This window comes from Choloepus didactylus, chromosome 1, assembly GCF_015220235.1.
Source record: "Choloepus didactylus isolate mChoDid1 chromosome 1, mChoDid1.pri, whole genome shotgun sequence".
In the NCBI taxonomy this organism is placed as follows: Eukaryota; Metazoa; Chordata; class Mammalia; order Pilosa; family Megalonychidae; genus Choloepus; species Choloepus didactylus.
Genome location: NC_051307.1, coordinates 139,260,319 through 139,280,362, shown reverse-complemented (window position 1 = coordinate 139,280,362; position 20,044 = coordinate 139,260,319). Strand labels below are relative to the sequence as shown.

The window sequence follows — 20,044 nt, the reverse complement described above, 5'->3', positions numbered from 1 at the left end:
ATATGAGACTCTATAAAAGTTTTACTCACTAGTTTATTCTTCAGCAACTTAATTCTTCCAGAGAGCTCCTATGCCAGCTAAATCCCCAAACCCAGAGGCAATAGCCTCTTCAAGAACATAAACCAGATGCATCCCCTTTTCCCCCAATGTTGATAACCCTTTTCAACATGAACAAGTTAGGGTGGTCACTGCCTAGATATCCCTATAGATCAGGAAACTGATTAAACTAGAGGAAGGGGTAGTATCAGACAAGGTAGAATTTAACAAAGAATTATGAATACTGACTTTCTATATAATTTTCTTTTTCTTAGTTGCATGGTGTTCTAGTTTGCTAATGCTGCTGGAATGCAAAACACCAGAAATGGATTGGCTTTTATAAAAGGGGTTTATTTGGTTACACAGTTACAGTCTTAAGGCCATAAAGTGTCCAAGGTAACACATCAGCAATCGGGTACCTTCACTGGAGGATGGCCAATGGTGTCCGGGAAACCTCTGTTAGCTGGGAAGGCATATGACTAGCGTCTGCTCCAAAGTTCTGGTTTCAAAATGGCTTTCTCCTAGGATGTTCCTCGCTAGGCTGTAGTTCCTCAAAAATGTCACTCTTAGTTGCTCTTGGGGTGTTTGTCCTCTTTCAGCTTCTCCAGAGCAAGAGTCTGCTTTCAATGGCCATCTTCAAAGTGTCCCTCACCTGCAGCTCCTGTGCTTTCTTCAAAGTGTCTCTCTTGGCTGTAACTCCTCTTCAAAATGTCACTCACAGCTACACTGCACTGAGTTCCTTCTGTTTGTCAGCTCATTTATATGGCTCCAGTGATTTAATTTAGACCCACCCTGAATGGATGGGGTAATACCTCTATGGAAATTATCCCATCAGAGTATCACCCACAGTTGGGTGGGATGAATCTCCACGGAAACACTCAAAGAATTACAATCTAATTAACACTGATACGTCTGCCCACACAAGATTACATCAAAGATAATGGAGTTTTGGGGGACATAATACATTCAAACCCGCACACATGGGTATTAGAATAGCTAGAAGGAAAGAACTGAAATGGTAAAACTATATACCATAGCATTCTTTGATATTTTCTCTTTAGCTACTTGTTAAATTGTAATTTGAAAGTTATCACCTTTTTGTATATATGTTATGTTTCACAATAAGGAAATAACTGAAACTATGGCACTATAACTCGTAACATTTTTGGAAATTTCCTGTATAACTACTTGTTAAACCGTACTTTATTTTGAAAGTTACCTTTTTGCATATATGTTATATTTCACAATAAGGAAATAACTAAAACTGTACAACTGTAACCCATAACAGTCTTTGAAATTTGCTCGCTAACTACTTGTTAAATTGTACTTGGAGAGTTAACACTTCTATGTGTATGTGTTATATTCCACAATAAAAGATATGACTAAAAAAGAGATCAAAGATAAAGATGGCCTGATTCTGGGAAGAATATGAACTTTGAAGTCAGAATTAGTATTTAAAAAGATCTGACAATTAGAATGATAGACTAAAACGTAAAAGTTTGTCCCTGTACACCCCACCCCCAATCTCGCAGAGAAAAAAAAAAAGGATGTGAGGGAATAAATTAATACTAGCAAATATAAAAAAGATTTAGAGGTTATAGTTGATAGTGAACCCAAAATAAGTGAAATAAATGACAAGGCTGTGAAAACAAGGAAGCGTAACCCCATCTACTCCAAAAACCTCATCCCAAGGCAACATTAGGAGCAGCATCCGTAATAAGTAAGGTGAGGGAGGAATTGCTCTAAATCAGGTCCTAAGTGGAAAATATTGTGCTAAGTTGTGTGTATCACATTTTATAAAAACTTTAACAAATTGGAACCAGAAGAAGAAAAAAAAAAACTTGATAAAGAGCCTGAAAAATATATTACAGGTGAGAACCAAGAATATTTTGAACAGAGAAGGTAAGACTGAGGAGGAGGTGTAGTCAGCTACTAAAAATCCACACCTTTTACCTCTGATGTGCTTTCATTAAAGGATATACATAAAATGATTCAAGAGTACCTTTTTTTATTTGTAGTTTTGGGAGATCATTAAGCAGCAAAGGAAGAAAACTGAAATAGAACTCCATGTTCCTGCTCTCAAGGAACTCACTGTCTGTGTACAACTTAGAAAGGCAGATCTGGTTGCATCTACATCTTCTGCATCCCACCACAGCAGAAAGTTCAGTACTATGCCACAGCAGGCATTATTTGGAAGATGAACAAACAGTCTACATAAAACAACCTTATTACCGCTGTAGAATACATTAGCAGGTTTAAGAGAAAGTATAAGTACTGAGAGGTCAAAATGGAAAAATTCAAAGGATGAGAACAGATGAGGAAGACGTCTTTAAAGGAAGTGAATCCTGAGCTTGTGATAAACTGGGCCTGCTCCCTAGGAGACGCAGAAAATGATGCCACTAACAAGGATCTTGTGCCTAAGCTTCGCATGATAAAGGACATGTCCTAAAGACAACTGGAAAGATGTTCCAAAGGCAAACAGATAAAAGCAAGAAACACTATCATAAAGAGAAAAACATAAAGGTTTCAAATTCAGGAAGATGTAAACTTGAAATTCAGTTCTCCTAGGTGGATGATTTTGTGAAAGGTGTTTAACTTCTTCAAGTACCTGTCTCCTCATCTATTAAGGTTAAGTATAAGAATACCTATATTACAGGATTATTGTAAGCATTAAATGAAATTACGTATATAAAGTACATGGCCCAGTGCGTGACTCAATAATTTTATTATTTGTTAAATATCAAATTCGGAATTGTCTACCAGCAATTGAAAGACTATAGGAACTTGACAAATTCTCAGAGGGAGGAAGAAGAGGAGAAACCAAGCAATACAAAAGGAAAGTTGATCCTTCCTGATTATTTTTTGTACCACATTGTATATTATATCATTTATTCTTTACCAATTTGGGGAATAAAAGGAATTTTGATTATTTAATATAATAAAAAAAGCTGTTAAACCTCTTAGGTTGGTATTTCCAGTTCAACTTGTAAATTTGTTATTATTATTCATAAATAAATCTAAAAAAATAAAAAAAAGAAGAAGAAAGAAAGCTGAAGAGGAGCTATCAAGGCTCTCTGTGGCAGGCCCTCTGTTGGCTAATGCAATATTCATGTGCAGGCCTCTTCTCCCTTGCCACCATACACTAAAAGAGGTGGAAAAGTTCAACATGTGCTTTTTCAGCCTCATTTCCTTGTAGAGGTGGCCCTGTGACAAAAAAGTCTGCTAAGACTTCTGGGAAAGTTTTGCTGGCACCTTCCTTCTCTCCCTCCTCCTGCCTTAAGCATGGATATAGTATTTGGAGGTACAGCAGCCACTGTGTGCCATGAGGAAAAGTCAAGAGAATCATACAGATCTCAGTTCATATGTTAACGATCCAGAGAACCACTGCCAGCAGGCTGTTACCTCCAGACTTCTTGTGACATGAAAAAGTAAACCTCTTACTGGCTAAGCTGCTTTTAGAGTTTCTCTTACTTGCAGCCAAATTCATCCCATTAGTCTACAGACTTTTTTAATACCCTAATGTTCAAATGTTGTTTTTCTATTTCCTTAGCTTGCTCCTCTCATTACTGGTTAGGCAATATTATCAAAAAATAATACCAGATGGCTTACTGTCTGCTCCATTGTCTGAAGGATGCTGCCCCATCCGGGGTCCCCCAACACGGCAGAGCGGGCAGGGCCAACTGGAAAACCTGCTGGGACCAAGGTCCCAGATCCCAACCTCTTGGGCCGTGCACTACCCTCCCTGCAGCAGAACCCACGACCTCCATCCTCCCCTTCTGGCAAAAGATTTCTTCCTGCTGTGGAGTCTGAGCCCTGTGCAAACCTACGGCCAGAGATCGTCTGGGATAAGTTCTCCAGGTATCCACTTCCTTGGGGATCTTTATTTACTTTTTCCTTCATGAAACAGTTCCAGCATACAGAACACAACAATTAATAAATGTTACAGTGCCTCCCCCCCCAAAAAAAAAAAACACCAGAACTACAGTCTAAAATGAATAATATCATAACATGTGAAAATCAATCTGTATTAATCAATAAGTAACTTGGATATATCAATAATGTGCCTAATAATATGTAAGCAGGTTCAGGACATGAAAATAAATGAGAATAAAAATGAAAACAATAAATTTCTAGTTTAGTATTACCAAATGAAGCGTTGAACTATGTACTGAAAATAACAAAGAGCTTAAAATAATCCATAATTGATGTATGTATTTTTTAATGGGCTAACAAGAGAAATGACCTCTCAGCACTATTTTTACCTAAACTTAATCAGATCATTTAACCTTTTGGCAAATTGGAAACCTTCAAAAGACAAATATGAATGGAACATATGGGTTATAACATAAAGAAAAAGAATGAAAAAACTAAAGTTTCAAAAAATTCCATTCTAAAATATGTATATATGCCAGAAATGAATGACTTAATGGGGACAAAAACTAAATGAAAAATAGGGTATGATGGGAGGGTGGAATGCTTCAGTTGTTCCCAAAATAAATAAAAATTTTATTTTTATTCTTATTTTTATTCTTTTTGGAATAAGGAAAATGTTCAAAAATTGACTGGGATGATGAAAGCACAACTATATGATGGTACCATGAACAGTTGATTGTACGCTGCAGATGACTGTCTGGCATGTGAATACATCTCAATAAAACTGAATTTAAAATTTAAAAAACAAGAAAAAATGAATGACTTAGAAAATTATGGAAGTGTTACAAGAAAGAGCTATTAAATATAAAGTTAAAATTGAGTTTAAGCAGATAATCAAAAACCTTCCAACAACAAATAGGTCCAGGACCAGATGGCTTTGCTGGTGAATCTACCATAAAAAACATCAGTCTTTCTCAAACTCTGCTAAAAAATAGAGAAGGGTATGCTTCCTACCTTCTTCTGTAAGGCCCATATTACCTTAATACCAACAATAGCACCAGAAAGGACAACTACAGACCAGCGTCCCTAACAAGTACACATTCAAAAATCCTTAACAAAATGCCAGGAAACTCAATCCGGCAGCACTTTGAAAGGATTATGATACACCACGACTAAGTAATTACAATCTGAAGTATATACACAGGAGAATTGAAAACAAAGTTGTATACAAATATTTACAGCAGCAATTTTCACAATAGCCAGGAAGTGGAAGCAACCAAGATGTCCATTTACTAATGAATGGATAAACAAAATATGGCACATCATACAAAGGGATATTCTTCTGCCATAAATAGGAACGATTTACTGGTACATGCTACAACTTGGTACCTTGAAAACATCATGTTATGTGGAAGAAACTAGCTAGAAAAGGCCACACATTGTTGGATTCCATTTATATGATCTGTCCAGAATAGGCAAATCCATAGTCACTAAAAACAGGTTAGTAGTTGTCAGGGGCTGAAGAAAGGGGTAATGGAGCATGACTGCTTGATGGATATGGGGCTCCTTTTTGGGGTGTTGAAAATGTTCTGTAATTAGATAGTGATGGCTGTACACCATTGAGAATGTGCTGGAAGTCACTGAATTATATACTTTAAAATAGTTAAAATGGTGAATTTTATATTACGTGAATTTTACTTCAATAAAAAATTATTTGTTCTCAAAAAAAAAAAAAAAAGAAAAGAAGAGTTTAAGGCCCTAATGTAAACTATGGAATATAATTATAGAAATACTGTTTCATCAGTTGTAAAAAAGGTACCACACTGGTACAAAGTGTTAATAATAGGGAAAACAGTGTGTGTTGGAGAGGGGATGGAGGTACATAAGAACATTGTACTTTCTGCAGTATTTTTCTGTAAACCTACAACTTTTATAATTAAAAAAAAGAAAAAATGAGTTCAAAGATCATCATATGACCCAGCAATTCCACTCCTAACTATATAATATACCCAAAAGAATTAAAAGCAAGGACTCATATACTTGTACACTGATGTTCATAGCAGCATTATTAACAATAGCCAAAAGAAACAACCCAAGCTTTTATTAACAGATGAATGGATAAACAAAATGTGGTATATACATACAATGGAATACTATTCAGCTATAAAAAGGAATGAAGTTCTGATACATGCTATAACATGCATGAACCTTGAAAACATTATGCAGAGTGAAATAAGTCAGACACAAAAGGACAAATATCATGATTCCAGTTACAAGAAACAATTGAATAAGAAAATTCAGAAAGACAACAAGTAGATCAGAAATTACCAGAGACTGGGGGATATGGGGTGGGAAAGAAGGAGAATCAGGAGTTATTGTGAATGATAATGTAGAACAATACAGAGACAATAAATGTAAGAAATATATATACATAGAAGCAATAAATTCTGCCAGTACTCTGTAACATTGACATTTCATTCAAAAGCAAAAAGGTTATATAAAATATACTTTTAAATCTTGAGTTAATCAAACGGATATTTTTGTCCATTATTAAAACATTACTGAAAGGGCAAAAAAATAGCTAACTGAAAGCATAAATTATTCAGTGCTAAGGGACATAATTCAATTGTAATTTAATTCTAAAACCACTATAGAAAACACCTCTGAGATATTCTGCAAAGTCTGATATGCAAAGTTAGTGATTATACCATTCTAGCAAGCTAAATCCTTTTCAGATTCCTTTTTAAGCATGAAAAAAAAGTGATTATGGAAATATAGGATGTGCAATTACCTTTCCTAAGCTCTTGTAAATGTATCACTTTTAAATCAAGAGCTTAAAATATATCCATTGTTCTACTATACTATTTAAAAGCTTACAACATGAAGAATGAAATAACACTGCTTGGGATAAAACTGAAGTAGGAATAATTTAACTGTTCATTGCTTATCATAATGCCATTTCATTTTTTAACTTACCAGTCGAACACTTCTTAGAAGTAACATTATTCCAACTATGGCCATTCCAGTGCTGATGTTCTATAGAAAAAGATTTAATGATTAATTCTCACTATTATTATTCACAATAGTGAAAGTACTAATTAGAAGGGGAAAAAAGAAGACCGTCTTCTCTCTAACTGTTCAAACAACACAGATCCTTCATATAACACGGGTCCTACCTCTTCCAAAAAACTTCCTTTTTTCACACCCACCTGTTAATCTTTCCCACTTTTATTTTACAACACTCCCAGCCTGTTCTAAACAATCTGGCATACACAGTACTTATATACATATATAATAATGTATTGTTCTCTTGTATTACTTTAACCATGAGTTCCTTTAATGCATACTTCTTATGCAATGCCCACATAACTCAAATAACCCTGAGTCCACAGTGGGAACTTGAATTATTTGGTAGAAAACCTTAGCACTAAAACCTTAAAAATAGCACTTGGGAAAAGTTTGTGAGTAAACGGTTGGGAAACACTTAGTATGTTTTTAAAGTGCCCAATTAAACTGAAATAGATGTAAAAGGAGTTTAATTTAAAAATAAGAATCCTGAAACTCCCTCAAAAAGAATGGCAATCTAACATACTTTCTTTCCTTCAATAAATACAAGTAGGTATATAAGAAATGAAGTTGAAAATATAACACAAGGGTACATTCTTTGGGTTCTGTGGTTGGATTATTTGGAATAATATATCTGTGTGCTAACTTAAACACTGTTTCCCCCAGCATTCTTCAGAGGTCATTTTAAAATTTGAAATAGTCCATGCATATTAATTCCCGCCTAACTGGAAGAAACAAGACTGTGTCAATTAACACAATATAGGTCCAGCATTCATTAAAAATACAAATATTTGACTAGCACTTACTTATTGGCAGGCACTACTTTAAGGGCTAGGGCTACAATGATGAACGTAACCATACATGGCCAGGGCCCTTGTGCTGCTTGGCTGGCGAACATTTGCAAAGCTCATCCCACTCAACTTCTCATTGGAATTTAACAAAATTAATCACTCCTTCCTTCTCAAAACATATCCTTCAGTTGGCTTCAAGGACACCTTTCCTGATTTTCTTCCTCCCTCACTGTCTGCCCCTTCTTAATCTTTGCTGACTTCTCCCTTCAGGCTCTCATATTTTATATGTTAGAGTGCCTCAGGTCACAGTTCTAGGCCTTCTTTCTGCAGATTTGGTCTCTTTCTCCAAAATGTCATCCAAATTCATGTTTTTAAATATTACTTAAGGCTTATGCCACTCACTGTCAGTTATATGTCCAGTTCTGACCTCCCTTCAACACAATCTCTGATACTGGCTGCCTAGACCAACATCTACAACTCTGTTTAGAAGTTTAGTGAATATCTTCAAGTTCCCACATTTGGGTTTAGAAGTCTAACAGGCATCTTCAAGTTCACAGGCCCAAACGGTTCTCTAGATTTGCCCAAATCACATATCCCTACTGTTCTCCATTTCAGCACCATCACTACCCCTTTGATTCCTGTTTCACACCCCGCACCCAATTCTACCACTCCCAACACTTCTAGCCATCATCCTCTTTCTGCTGGACAATTGCAGTCGCCTGAGAGCGCCCTGCTTCCTCTCTAGAGTTCTAGGACATAGTCTTGCATACACTCAGCAGCCAGAATGATCTTTTAAAACACAATCATGTTCAAAAATTGATTGTGGTGATGAATGCACAACTATATGACGATACTGTGAACAACTGTTCACTTTGGATGACTATGGTATGTGAATATATGTCAATAAAATTGCATAAACAAAACAAAACATAATCAGATGTTTCTCCCCTGCTCAAACTCCACTGCCTCTCACCTCACTTCAAACCCGGCAAAACCTCTCTCCCAAGGCCTACAGGACCTGCTCTCACTTGGTCTTTACTGCCGGGCCCTCCCCAACTGCTCTAATGGACACGCAGGAGCCCCCACGCTACGCGGCGTCTTGCTCTCCGCGGTGTCCCCAGAGCCCAGCAGAGTCCTTGCAGGAATTGGGTACACGCGACCCCCGCCAAGTCGCCCTCCCGGGCCCACCCCCCGCGGCCCTCAGTCTCTCTACGGCGCGGCCGCCCGCGGCCTCCCTGGGACTCGTCTTCCCTTAAGCTCTCTCCGTGCAGCCCACCACCTGCCCGGACAGCGGGACTGAGGTACCCGGACGAGGCGCAGGTGGTCGTCTGCCCACTGCGAGATCCGCGCCACCACATTGGGCGCCGCTGGGTCCCGGTCAGGCAGCTGAGGGGCAGACGCTGCGGGCCGCCCCGCCATGTTCCCGGCCTCCCACGAGCCCTCCGCGCGCCTCGGGCGGTAGGGGGCGCCGCGCGCCTCGGGCGTTAGGGGCGGTGCGCTTCTCGGGCGGCAGGGGGAGCTGTACGCGGTCGCGTGGCGGGGTCCCCTTCCTAGCAGTTTCGGGGTGGTTTTGCGAAAAGCTATTAGCTCATAGTCAGCTGTGGATGAGACTCCCAGCCCCAGTTATCAGAGATCTTAACAGGAGCGCTTGGCGTTTATACCTGGTTTTCCCACAGCGCAGGTGATCTCTGTGGAGCCGGGATGGGACTAAAGGATTCTCAGCCCCCACTTGTGGAGTGATTATCAAATAGATAACCCAGCCAGTTTGGTTTCCCCACATGCCACACAAGACAGGAAACTGAAATACTTCATTACTTCTAACTGCTCCCAAATATAACAATATGCAGATTTCTTATATTTTAATTGTGCTTTAAATTTTTTGGAGTTGGCATTGTAACCCTGGTATGGGATACTCTAAATCTTTCAATTGTTAATTGGGCAAAGGTAGGGAGCTGTTATATTCAGGAAATTGAGTTTATATATTTTAAAATAAAGTGCAGAACAGTGCATATGATATGGGTAACATTTATGTAAAAGCAAATTGTGTGTGTGTGTGTGTGTGTGTGTGTGTGTGTGTGTGTGTGTACCATGAAGGGCTATGCAAGAAAACTTTAACAGTGATTATCCATTAGGAGAGGGACCTGGGGTAGAAAAGGGAGGGAAGCTTCACTACCTGCCAGCTCTGTCCAATAGAAAATTTTGCAACGAGGGAAATGTTCTATATTTGCACTATCCAATACAGTAGCCAATAACCACATGTGACTATTGTACTCTTGAAATATGTCTAGTGCAACTGAAGAACTGAGATTTTAATTTATTAATTTTATTTAATGTGACTAGTGGCTACCATATTGGACAGTGTAGGTATACTTTTGGAATTTTTTTTAACCTTAAAACTCAAAACAGAATATGTTGTGTTCCCAACAACACATGAGTGATGCCTTACTGGAATGTATTGTCTTGGTACTGTAGCCAACAGAAAGCAAATAACAATAGCTAACATTTGAGTCAGGCTTACTATGTACCAGGTACTGTGCTAAGTGCTTTTCCTATCTTAACTCCCTTGATCCTCACAGCAACCTTATGATGTAGATACTATTATTAATCCCAACTAAAGTTGGGATAGAGGAAGTATGCACAGAGTGATTAAGCAACATAGCTGGGGTCTTCTGGCCAAGAACTGATGAACTAGGATGTTGTGCTGGGATTCAGCTCAGCTAGTTGGCTCAGGCTATGCACTTAACCACAGCACTGTCTCCCATAAAGGCAATCAACTAAATCACAAAAGTCCCTATAAATTTCCAGTGAGGGTAGAAACACAAATGATATTGGGGAATTTCTGACTAAAAAGATACAGTATAACAAATATTTAATCAATATTGAAAATAAAACAAAGCCCTGTATGTTAATAGTTTTGAATAGCTTTAGTTAATAACTGGAAGTAAGATTTCTTCATGGGCAATCATTTGCCTAATTCTGCTCCTTTTGCTTTTTTAATGCCCTGTATCTCTTATCTCCTGGTCCCACTGTCACTGTCCTAGTTGAAGACAGCTCAGTCCTTTCTTCCTACTTTACAACCCAAAGAGTTTTTTTTTATGCTCTAACTACCCTACCGGGTATCTTCAAGTCCTCCATATTTCTCAAAGTGTCCTTCCCATTAATATTTAAATTAAAATATTTCATCATTTTCCCACTAACAATTGATATGAGAAGTGTAGAGCCTACCCCAGGATTTCTGAAGATTAATCTGGGATTTAACATTTCCTTGATTGGCTCCACTAAGTAACCCTGATGGTAACCTCTTAGAACACACTGTATTTGTAGCTTTTGTGATCTAGGGAGAGGGATATACAGGAAAAGCCACATTCACTGCCCTGTCTCTTAATTTTCCACAGTAGCATGAACATAAGGCTGTGTCTATATAGACTTTTATTTGAAGTTTGGTATTAAATAGCTGGAATTACCATTTTTAAAAAAATCGACTAAATGTGAATGGTACTAAATGTGAATGTTCCCAGAGACCAAAGAAAGGAAAAATACAAGTTGAATCTTTGATTCACAAATGCACCCAGCTTCTGGCCTTTATTCCCAATTTCGGAGTCAACCATTGTATTTTTCTTACACACCCATGTAACTCAGGATCAGAAGGTGTGATCATGTCTTCCTTGCTCCCCAGACCTTAAGCCCCTCTCACCTTCTTCAGGACTATCAGGGGTGATCAGGGCTGTCATCTTGTGATCTATTGGTCAGTCCCTCTATTCATTGAAGACTTTAGCATCTGACTTAAAGTCTTTCTCTTCATCTTAACTCTTGTCATTATTCTGATCTCTTAGTTGCTTAACTTTCTCATGTCCAATGACCTTTTCTTTTACCCCACTTCCATGGTCCCACCCTGGGTCTTGTTTTCACCTTGTCCACAACCACAGGCCCCAAACCCCATTCTTCCACTACGACCTCCTGTTCTGGCTCACTTGTGAAAATATCCCCTGTAGCAATAATTCTTTGAGCTTATTTAGATGGCCAATCCACTGAACCCCCATGTTCTATTCATCAGCACCCTCTAGTCTTCAGTTCACATCGTATCTAGCTTAGACTCCATAGTTTATTATTATACTCACTCCCTTGAAAATATCCTCAAATCCCTTGCCCCTCTTCCTCCTTTGCACTTCCCTGGAAAAACCCCAACACTGGATGACACCTAGCCTCCACCAAACGGTTAAGAGAGCTGTAGAAAATCAGCCACTCAAACAGATTGGCTATACATTCTTGAATTTTTATCTGATATGATGCCTCCAGGCTGTCTGGCAAAAAATATGTCTCTTCCTTTCCTCCAACTACATCAGACCTTTTCTCCTTCCTTCCCCTACACTCCTCACTTTCAACAGATAACCTTCTCTCATACTTCACTGAGAAAGCTAGTTATCAGAGAGGTGCTTCGTAATCACCAAATCTTCGAACATACAGGTATCTATAGCCACCGTGTTCTTTCCTGTTACTAAAAAAGAAATATCCATCCCCAATGTAAGGATAGTTTCTCATGTGTTTTGGGGTCCCAAGGTTCTTGTGTCTTACGAAAGATGACCCTCCTACAGTTATCCTTTTTCTCTTTGGCATGGTCAAGTTCTCCCTTGATCATTCCTACATCAGTCAATGTTCTCCAGAGAACACTATTTTGTGTGGCAAGTTCAAAATTTTAGAGCAGGCTGGCAGACTGGAGACTTAGGCAGGAGTTGAAACAGAATTTCTTCTTCAGGAAACCTCAGCTTTTGCGTTTAAGGCCCTCAATTGATTGGATGAAGCCACACACATTACCTAGTATAAGCTCCTTTAGTTAAAGTCAGCTGATTGTAGATGTTGTCCACATCTACAAAATACCTTCACAGCAACAACTAGATTAGTGTTCAGTTAAATAGCTGGGTACTATAGCCTAGCCAAGTTGACACATCAAGCTAACCATTGTGATCAGCATTCATATGTGCTCTGGCACTCCCATACTTTAAAAAAACAAAAACTTTCTTGACTCTACAAGTCTCTCTCAGCTACTATATTTCTCTCCTCCCTTTAAAGCTAAACTTCTTAAAAATGATTTTTATCTTTTTTTTCACATTTAGAATATTTAATATATCTAGAATTTTTGTATATAGTATTTAGTTTTATTTTTTCTGTATGGAATAGCCAATATAGCTAAATAATTTTTGACTAGTCCATCCCATCCACACTGACCTGCATATACCACCTCTCTCATATATCAAGTACCCATACAACTATGGACCATGGGTCTATTCTGGGGGACTGTGTTTCAATTGCCATGTTTGTCTATTCTGTGCCAATTTCATGTCATATTATGGAGGCTTTGCAAAGCTCTTTATACCTAAGGGAGTAAGTTTCCTGTCCACCTCACCCTTTTTATTCTTACAAGAAAGTAAAAATTTGTTCACTAATATTATCCTAAATTTGTCCATCTTTAAGCTCAACCCACACTCTTTTTATTATTATAGATATGTATTTGTTGGGCAAGTTTCTCCCTCTAATTCTTCAAATTTGCCTCAAAAAAAATTCATCCATGCCAATGTAGCTTCTATTCCCACTACTCCACTGAAACTCTGTCAATACTGCCAATGGCCTTCATGTTGCCAAATCAGACATTTTTCTGTCATTATTTGACTTCTCAGCTGTTGATTATTCATTCCTTCTTGAAACACTTTTCTTGAATTCCACACCACCAGGTTCTTCTAATTTCCTCCCACCTCTCTAAACATTCTTGCAAACTCTTCCTCTTCTTATCTCTAAATGTTGATCTTCCTTAAGACTGATTACTACGCCTTCTCTTTCTACACTTTTGTCCTGGAGGCACCTCAATCATTCTCAGGCTATTAAATACCAATTTTATATGCTGATAATTCCTAATGTTATGTATCTAACACAGACCTCTCCTCTGAGTGTTCAACTACTAAATAAGCATTTCCATTTCAGTCTTTCACAAGTTTCTCACGCTAATTTATATAAACTTGTACTCTTGATTTCCCACCCCCAAACTGTTCACTTTCAGTCTGTCACAACTATGTAAATGTCATATTGATCTACCCAGTTGCTTAAGCCAAAAACATGGTAGTCCATCTTTTTCCTCCCTACCACACACCCCCACCACTTGAATCCATATCAGGAAGTCCTGTCAATTCTATATCTAAAGCACATTTTAAAGCTATGAATTTGCCCCATCTTCATCACTAATCAGCTCTGGCTGAGGTCAAGTTTCACTTTTTCACTCTTGTTTCCCTCAAATGCAATTGCCTTCTTGGAGCCAGAATGATTCTTAAAAATACTTTTAACATATATATACTTCTAGAGAAGTTGTAGGTTTACAGAAAAGTCATGCAGAAAATACAGAGTTCCTATATACTACCCTCTCACATACAGTTTTCCCTATTATTAACATTTTGTATTAGTGTGGTATATTTGTTGCAATTGATGAACAAATATGAACCATGTTATTATAATTATATCACTAACTAAAGTCCATGATTTAAATTAGTATTCTCTCTTTGTGTTGTCTAGTTCTTTGGGTTTTTATTTTTTAAAATGATTGTATTAACATATATACAACATAAAATTGCCCAGTTTATATTTTAACCACTTTCAAGTACACAATTCAGTGGTGTTAATTATATTCACAATGTTGTGCTACCATCAACACCAACCATTAACAAACTTTTCTATCATCCCTAACAGACATTCCTTTCTCCCACCCCCACTCCTGGTAACCTACAGTCTAATTTCTGATTCTATGAATTTCCACATTCCAATTATTTCCTGTAAGTGAGATCATACAATATTTGTCCTGTTGTGTCTGCCTTATTTCACTCAACATGATGTCTTTAAGGTTCATCCATGTTATAGCATGTATCAGAACTTCATTCCTTTTCATGGCTGAATAGTTCATTGTGTATGTGTTTATGTGTGAGTGTACCACATTTTGCTTACCCATTCATCCCTTGATGGACATTTGGACTGCTTTCATCTTTTTGCTATTGCAAATAATACTATTATGAACACTGGTGTGTAAACGTCTGTTTGAGAACTTGCTTCCAATTCTTTGGTGTACATACCTAGAAGTGGATTGCCATATCATATGGTAATTCTATACTTTACTCCCTGAGTAACCGCCATCTACCTGATTTCAAGGCTTATTATATATCTAAAATAACCAGTACTGTGTGGTATTGATGTAGGGATAGGCTCATAGATCAATGGAACAGAATAGATAATTCAGAAATGAAGAGCCACAAAAATAGACCCAACTCTGTGTGTGTGTTTTTTTTTTTTACAGGCACACATCACTTTATTGTGCAATAAATAGTATTTTAATTCATACACACAAGAAACAGGAATGATGTAAAACATTATAAATTGAAATGTGAGAATAAGGAAAAGTAGTCATTTCCATCTAATCCATATTATTAGGAGTAACTGTTAATAAGTCATTTCAATACTAAAAACAAAAATCAAAGTACTAAAATTGCTAATAAATGGTAAAGCTCAGGTCAAAATTCAGTGCAAATGAAGACTTTACTAAATGTTTCCAGCTACTCAATATATTCTAAAAATGATTTTTATGTAACAAACCAACAGGAGGGGAAAATGGGTGAGGATTAAATGAGATCTCTCAGTACTCTCTTTGCGACTTCCTTGTAAATCTATAATTATTCCAAATAAGAAATTTATTTGTAAAAGAACTGTACTGGATTGTATATATTATGTCCCCCAGAAAAAGCCATATTCTTTAATGCAGTGTTGTAGGGGCAGATGTATTAGTGTTGATTAGATTGGAATTCTTTGATTGAATGTTTCCATGGAGATGTGACTCAGTCAACAGTGAGTGAAATGTTTGACTGGATAATTTCCATGGATGGGTTACCCCACCCATTCAGGGTGGATGTTAATTGGATCACTGGAGTTGTATAAAGGAGTTCACAGACAGAAGGACCAGAGAGCAACTGAAATTGACATTTTTGGAGAGGAGCTGTAGCTAAGAGTGGACAAAACGCTCCAAGAGCAACATTTTGGAGAATGCCATTTTGAAACATAACCTGGGAGCAAGCAGATGCCAGCCACATGCCTTCCGAGCTAACACAGGTTTTCTGGATGCCAGTGGCCATCCTCCAGTGAAGGTACCCAATTGTTGATGTGTTACCTTGGACACTTTATGGCCTTAAGACTGTAACTTTGTAACCAAATAAACCCCCTTTATAAAAGCCAATCCATTTCTGGTGTTTCGCAAAACAGTAGCATTAGCAAACCGGAACAAGAATTAACAGTGAATTAATGGTTTAATATTTTTTACTCTTAATTTTGAAATAATTTTATACTCATGAAAAGTTACAGAGATAGTACAAAGAATTCCAATTTACCTTTCACACAGCTTCCCCAACACTAACATCTTATAACCATAGTACAATTACCAAAACTAGGAAATTGCTTCTACAGTTTGAGGCCTTTGCCCCTCATAACATAAATATATTTTCTGCCTCATAAGGTAGTATTTTTATGGAAAAGTTTCTTTCAGATTGTTGTAATTTAGCATAGGTGATACATAAATGGCCACGTTACCATTTGCAAGCAGAGTAAAAACCAGAGTATTTTTTTCATCATCAACTAAATTCTTTAATGTTCTCAAATTCATTCCTATTTCGGAAATAGTTAACCTCCAAGTGGGTAGATAACAATGTATTTATTTAAAATTCTTTGAGAAGGTTATCTTCAAAAGAATTTCTAGAAAGATGGTTAACGATACTGATCTAAAATTGATGGGTAGGCTTTAAGTAATGAAAGGACAAGGATACACAAGAAATAAGAGACCAAGTTCAAGTGCAGTGAAATGGCAGAGTCTGGGGTAGTCTTGGCAGAATAGGAAAGTGAAGCTTAGAGATGCAAGGGTCAAGAGAACTCTATACACTCAAAGAAGTGGTGTAATAGGAGAAAAGTCTGAGGAAATTGCAGGGGATGAGAGGTTTTAGTCAGAGATTAGAATATTAGATTTCATACAAAGAACAACTATAATGGATGATAACATACAGTATGAAGACATGATAGAGTATAGCAAAAGCAGAAGTTAAACTCTGAAGCTAGGAAGATGGTTGGGTTGCTACCATGAAGTCTGACCACTAATCAGTAAAATTATTCCTTACCTTTCAGTTGGAGAGTCCTTAATAGATACCTATACAAGTCACAACAAAATTCATTTAAACATCTTTAGATTACAAAATATAAAAGCAATTACAATAAAGATAAAAAGAGATGTATTATCCCATTCTGCAGTTTAATTTTGTTGGTTTGGTTTTTGTTTTATTAAAACATGCATTTTTCTTGCTTCTTTTGGACTCATAGCAAGTACACAACTTTTGAAAATGATGGGCCACTTTAATTGAATTCTGGGTAGAGCCACTAGCATGATATTCAACTTTGAATATTTTTACAAGTTCATCAAACTGCTCCTTGTTTTTTCTTCAGCCAAGATTTGGTCACTTGGTTTCAGAAAATACTTCTCAAGGAAATCCTTGTCCACTACAGCAAAGATGTCCAGAAGAGGACTTCCCATTCCAAAAAGAATATTTTCACTCAGCACTCACGGTGCCTCCACCTTCAGCTTTTTTGAGCTTTGGCTCCTCCTTGGTCACTGCCATCTTCACTTTCCCACCCCACTTGCACTCAACCCAACTGAGTTTTGACAAATTGCAAAGCAATTCCATGGGAAACACAGCCTTTTCAACAAACGATTCTGGAGCAATTGGACATCCATAGACCAAACAGCAACAACAACATCAACAACAAACACCTCAAACTAAAATTCACAACTTATACAAAAATTAACTCAAAATGGACCATGGACTTAAATATAAAACATAAAATTATATTGGGCTAGGCAAAGACATTTTAGATTTGATACCATGAATATAATCCATAAAAGGAAAAACTGAAAAGTTAGATTTCATCAAAATTTAAAAGCTTAGCTCTGTGAAAGACCCTGTTAAAAGGATAAAAAGGAAAGGTACAGACTGGGAGAAAATATTTGCAAATCATATATTTGACAAAGGACTACTATCTGAATATACAAAGACCCAATATTTAAAAAAAATCTAGTTAGAATATGGGCAAAAATATATGAACAGACATTTCACTGAAGAGCATATACATATGTCAAATAAGCACATGAAAAGATGTTCAACATGGTTAGCCATTAGGGAAATGCAAATTACAACCACAATGAGTTATCACTACATACCCATTAGAATGGCTAAAACAATAGATGGTGATAACACCAAATGCTGGCACATACTGACAAGGATAGTAAATCACTCATACACTGCTGGTGGGAATGAAAATGTTAAAGCTACACTGGGGATAAATATGGCAGTTGCTTATAAAACTAAACATAAAACTTGCATAAGAGCCAGCAATTGAACTCCTGGGCATTTATTCCAGAGAAATGAAACACAAACACCTATATTTATAATAGCCAAGACCTAGAAACAACCTAGATGTCCTTCAGCTGGGTAATAGTTAAACAAACTGTGGTACTATATGATGATACTATGAACAACTGATTGTACACTTTGAAGGATTGTATGTTATGGGAATATATTTCAATAAAATTGCATTTAAAAAAGAAGTCATAGTAATTCAGAAAAATATAAGTTAAAAAAAAAGATAAAAAAACAAAAACACCAAAAAACTGTGTTACATCCAAACCATAGGATACTCCTGAACAAAAAAGGAGCAAGCTCATGATATACACAACCTGGATGAATCTCCAGAGATAAATTATGCCAAGAGAAAAAAGTGAATCCCAAAAGGTTACATATTGTATGATTCTATTTGTATAACATTCTTGAACTGACAAAATTATAAGAATGGAGAACAGATTAGTGGCTCCCAGGGGCTAATCTGTTCTCCATTTTTAGACCATCCACATAGGGGTATGTGCTTTGCACCATTAACCAGTGGAATTAAGCTCCAGCAGCATACTTGGCAACTGACTTGGTAGCATACCCTCTATTGGCTTCTTCCTATCCAAATTTTCCTTGCATTTCTTTGTCTCAAGGTCTGCTTCTGGAGAACCAACTCAGACAGTACTTAAAAAAGTCATTGTCAGGAGATACTCATTTATTCTGCCTTTTCTGTGCAAACTGTACTACAGAGTAACCAAATAGAAGATGGAATATTTCTCTTTATGGAAGTATTTGAGTTAACAAATAAAGAAGTGATGACAGAGTTAGAACACTACCATTTTGTAAACACTCAAGAATTCATGAATCTAGGTATTAAAAACCAGCAGCTGGAGGGGAGAACCTAGAAGATGGCGGCTAGGTGAGACAGGGCTAAGGAACACTTCCGTGGAAAACATTAGATAAGGACCAGAGAGTGACCCAGAATACCGGTTACAGCAATGTGCCAGCTGGATGAGATCTGCTAGTTCCCAGGGGCTGTATACTTGGTGAAACTGAGAGTCTGCATTCTGAAATGAGTGAGTAAGCTGGCTGAAAGTCCCGCGGCCGCGCGGCGATCCGGGGAAACCAGGGTTTGGCATCTGGAGACCAATGGGCTCTTTTAATTAAAAAAAAAAAAAGAAAAAAGGGGAAAAGCCAGGAGCGGCTGCAGGTGCAATCGGCTGCAGGTGCGATCATGGGAAACATGCAGTAAAACACAGCAAGAGGGGGCTGGGCCGGCCTCTTGGTGTCTGGCCTGGAAGATAGCCCGCTGCAGATATCCCTGGGGCCGGGGGAACGGAGCGGAGAGCCAGAAGCCAAAAGAATCCCCGCAGCTAGCAGCTCACTCCCGGGAGGGCTGGATAAACTCCTGCCTGGGGCTGTGCCCACAGCCCAGAGCCCCACCAGTTGTCCCGGAGCTGGGAAGGAGTAACTGTGCGAGGAGGGGGGTGTGGAGACACCCCGTTCGGCCATTTTTGCATAAGGCTGAAAGCAAGCCGGCTCGGCCCGGCGGCCTGGGGCTTCCCTTGAGGGACGGCGCACACTGACGATGTAGCACAGCATTACCTCAGCAGATGTCCTGGAGGATCGCGGCTGGGCGGGGGGGACGTGCTCGGACATCCCAGAGACACTATGCCAAGTCTGGTGGTTTGTGGGTCATCGAGAGAGAACGGCTGGGGCTGAAATGAAATGAAGGCTTGGACTCTTGCGGCGGCCTGAATTTCCGGGAACGGGGGTGATTTGAATATTGAGGCTGTCCCTCCTCCCTGACCACCCGTACAAGTGCCCCGCATT

The 20,044-nt window shown here is 38.1% G+C and overlaps 1 protein-coding gene across 3 annotated transcripts in view; it reads right to left on the bottom strand.

The window, feature by feature from the left end:
- Positions 1-20,044, bottom strand: part of C1H3orf33 (chromosome 1 C3orf33 homolog) — a 42,398-nt gene extending 22,354 nt beyond the window's left edge. For 2 of the 3 annotated variants that reach the window (XM_037842067.1, XM_037842069.1), the window contains exons 1-2: positions 9,072-9,205; positions 6,886-6,945 (exon numbers count right to left, since the gene is read on the bottom strand). In XM_037842067.1, coding sequence (XP_037697995.1) covers positions 6,886-6,945; positions 9,072-9,185 — 174 coding nt within the window. In that variant the 5' untranslated portion in view covers positions 9,186-9,205. Of the gene's footprint in view, positions 1-6,885; positions 6,946-9,071; positions 9,206-19,816 lie in introns of those variants that run through there. The other variant, XM_037842068.1, reaches the window with a different exon arrangement.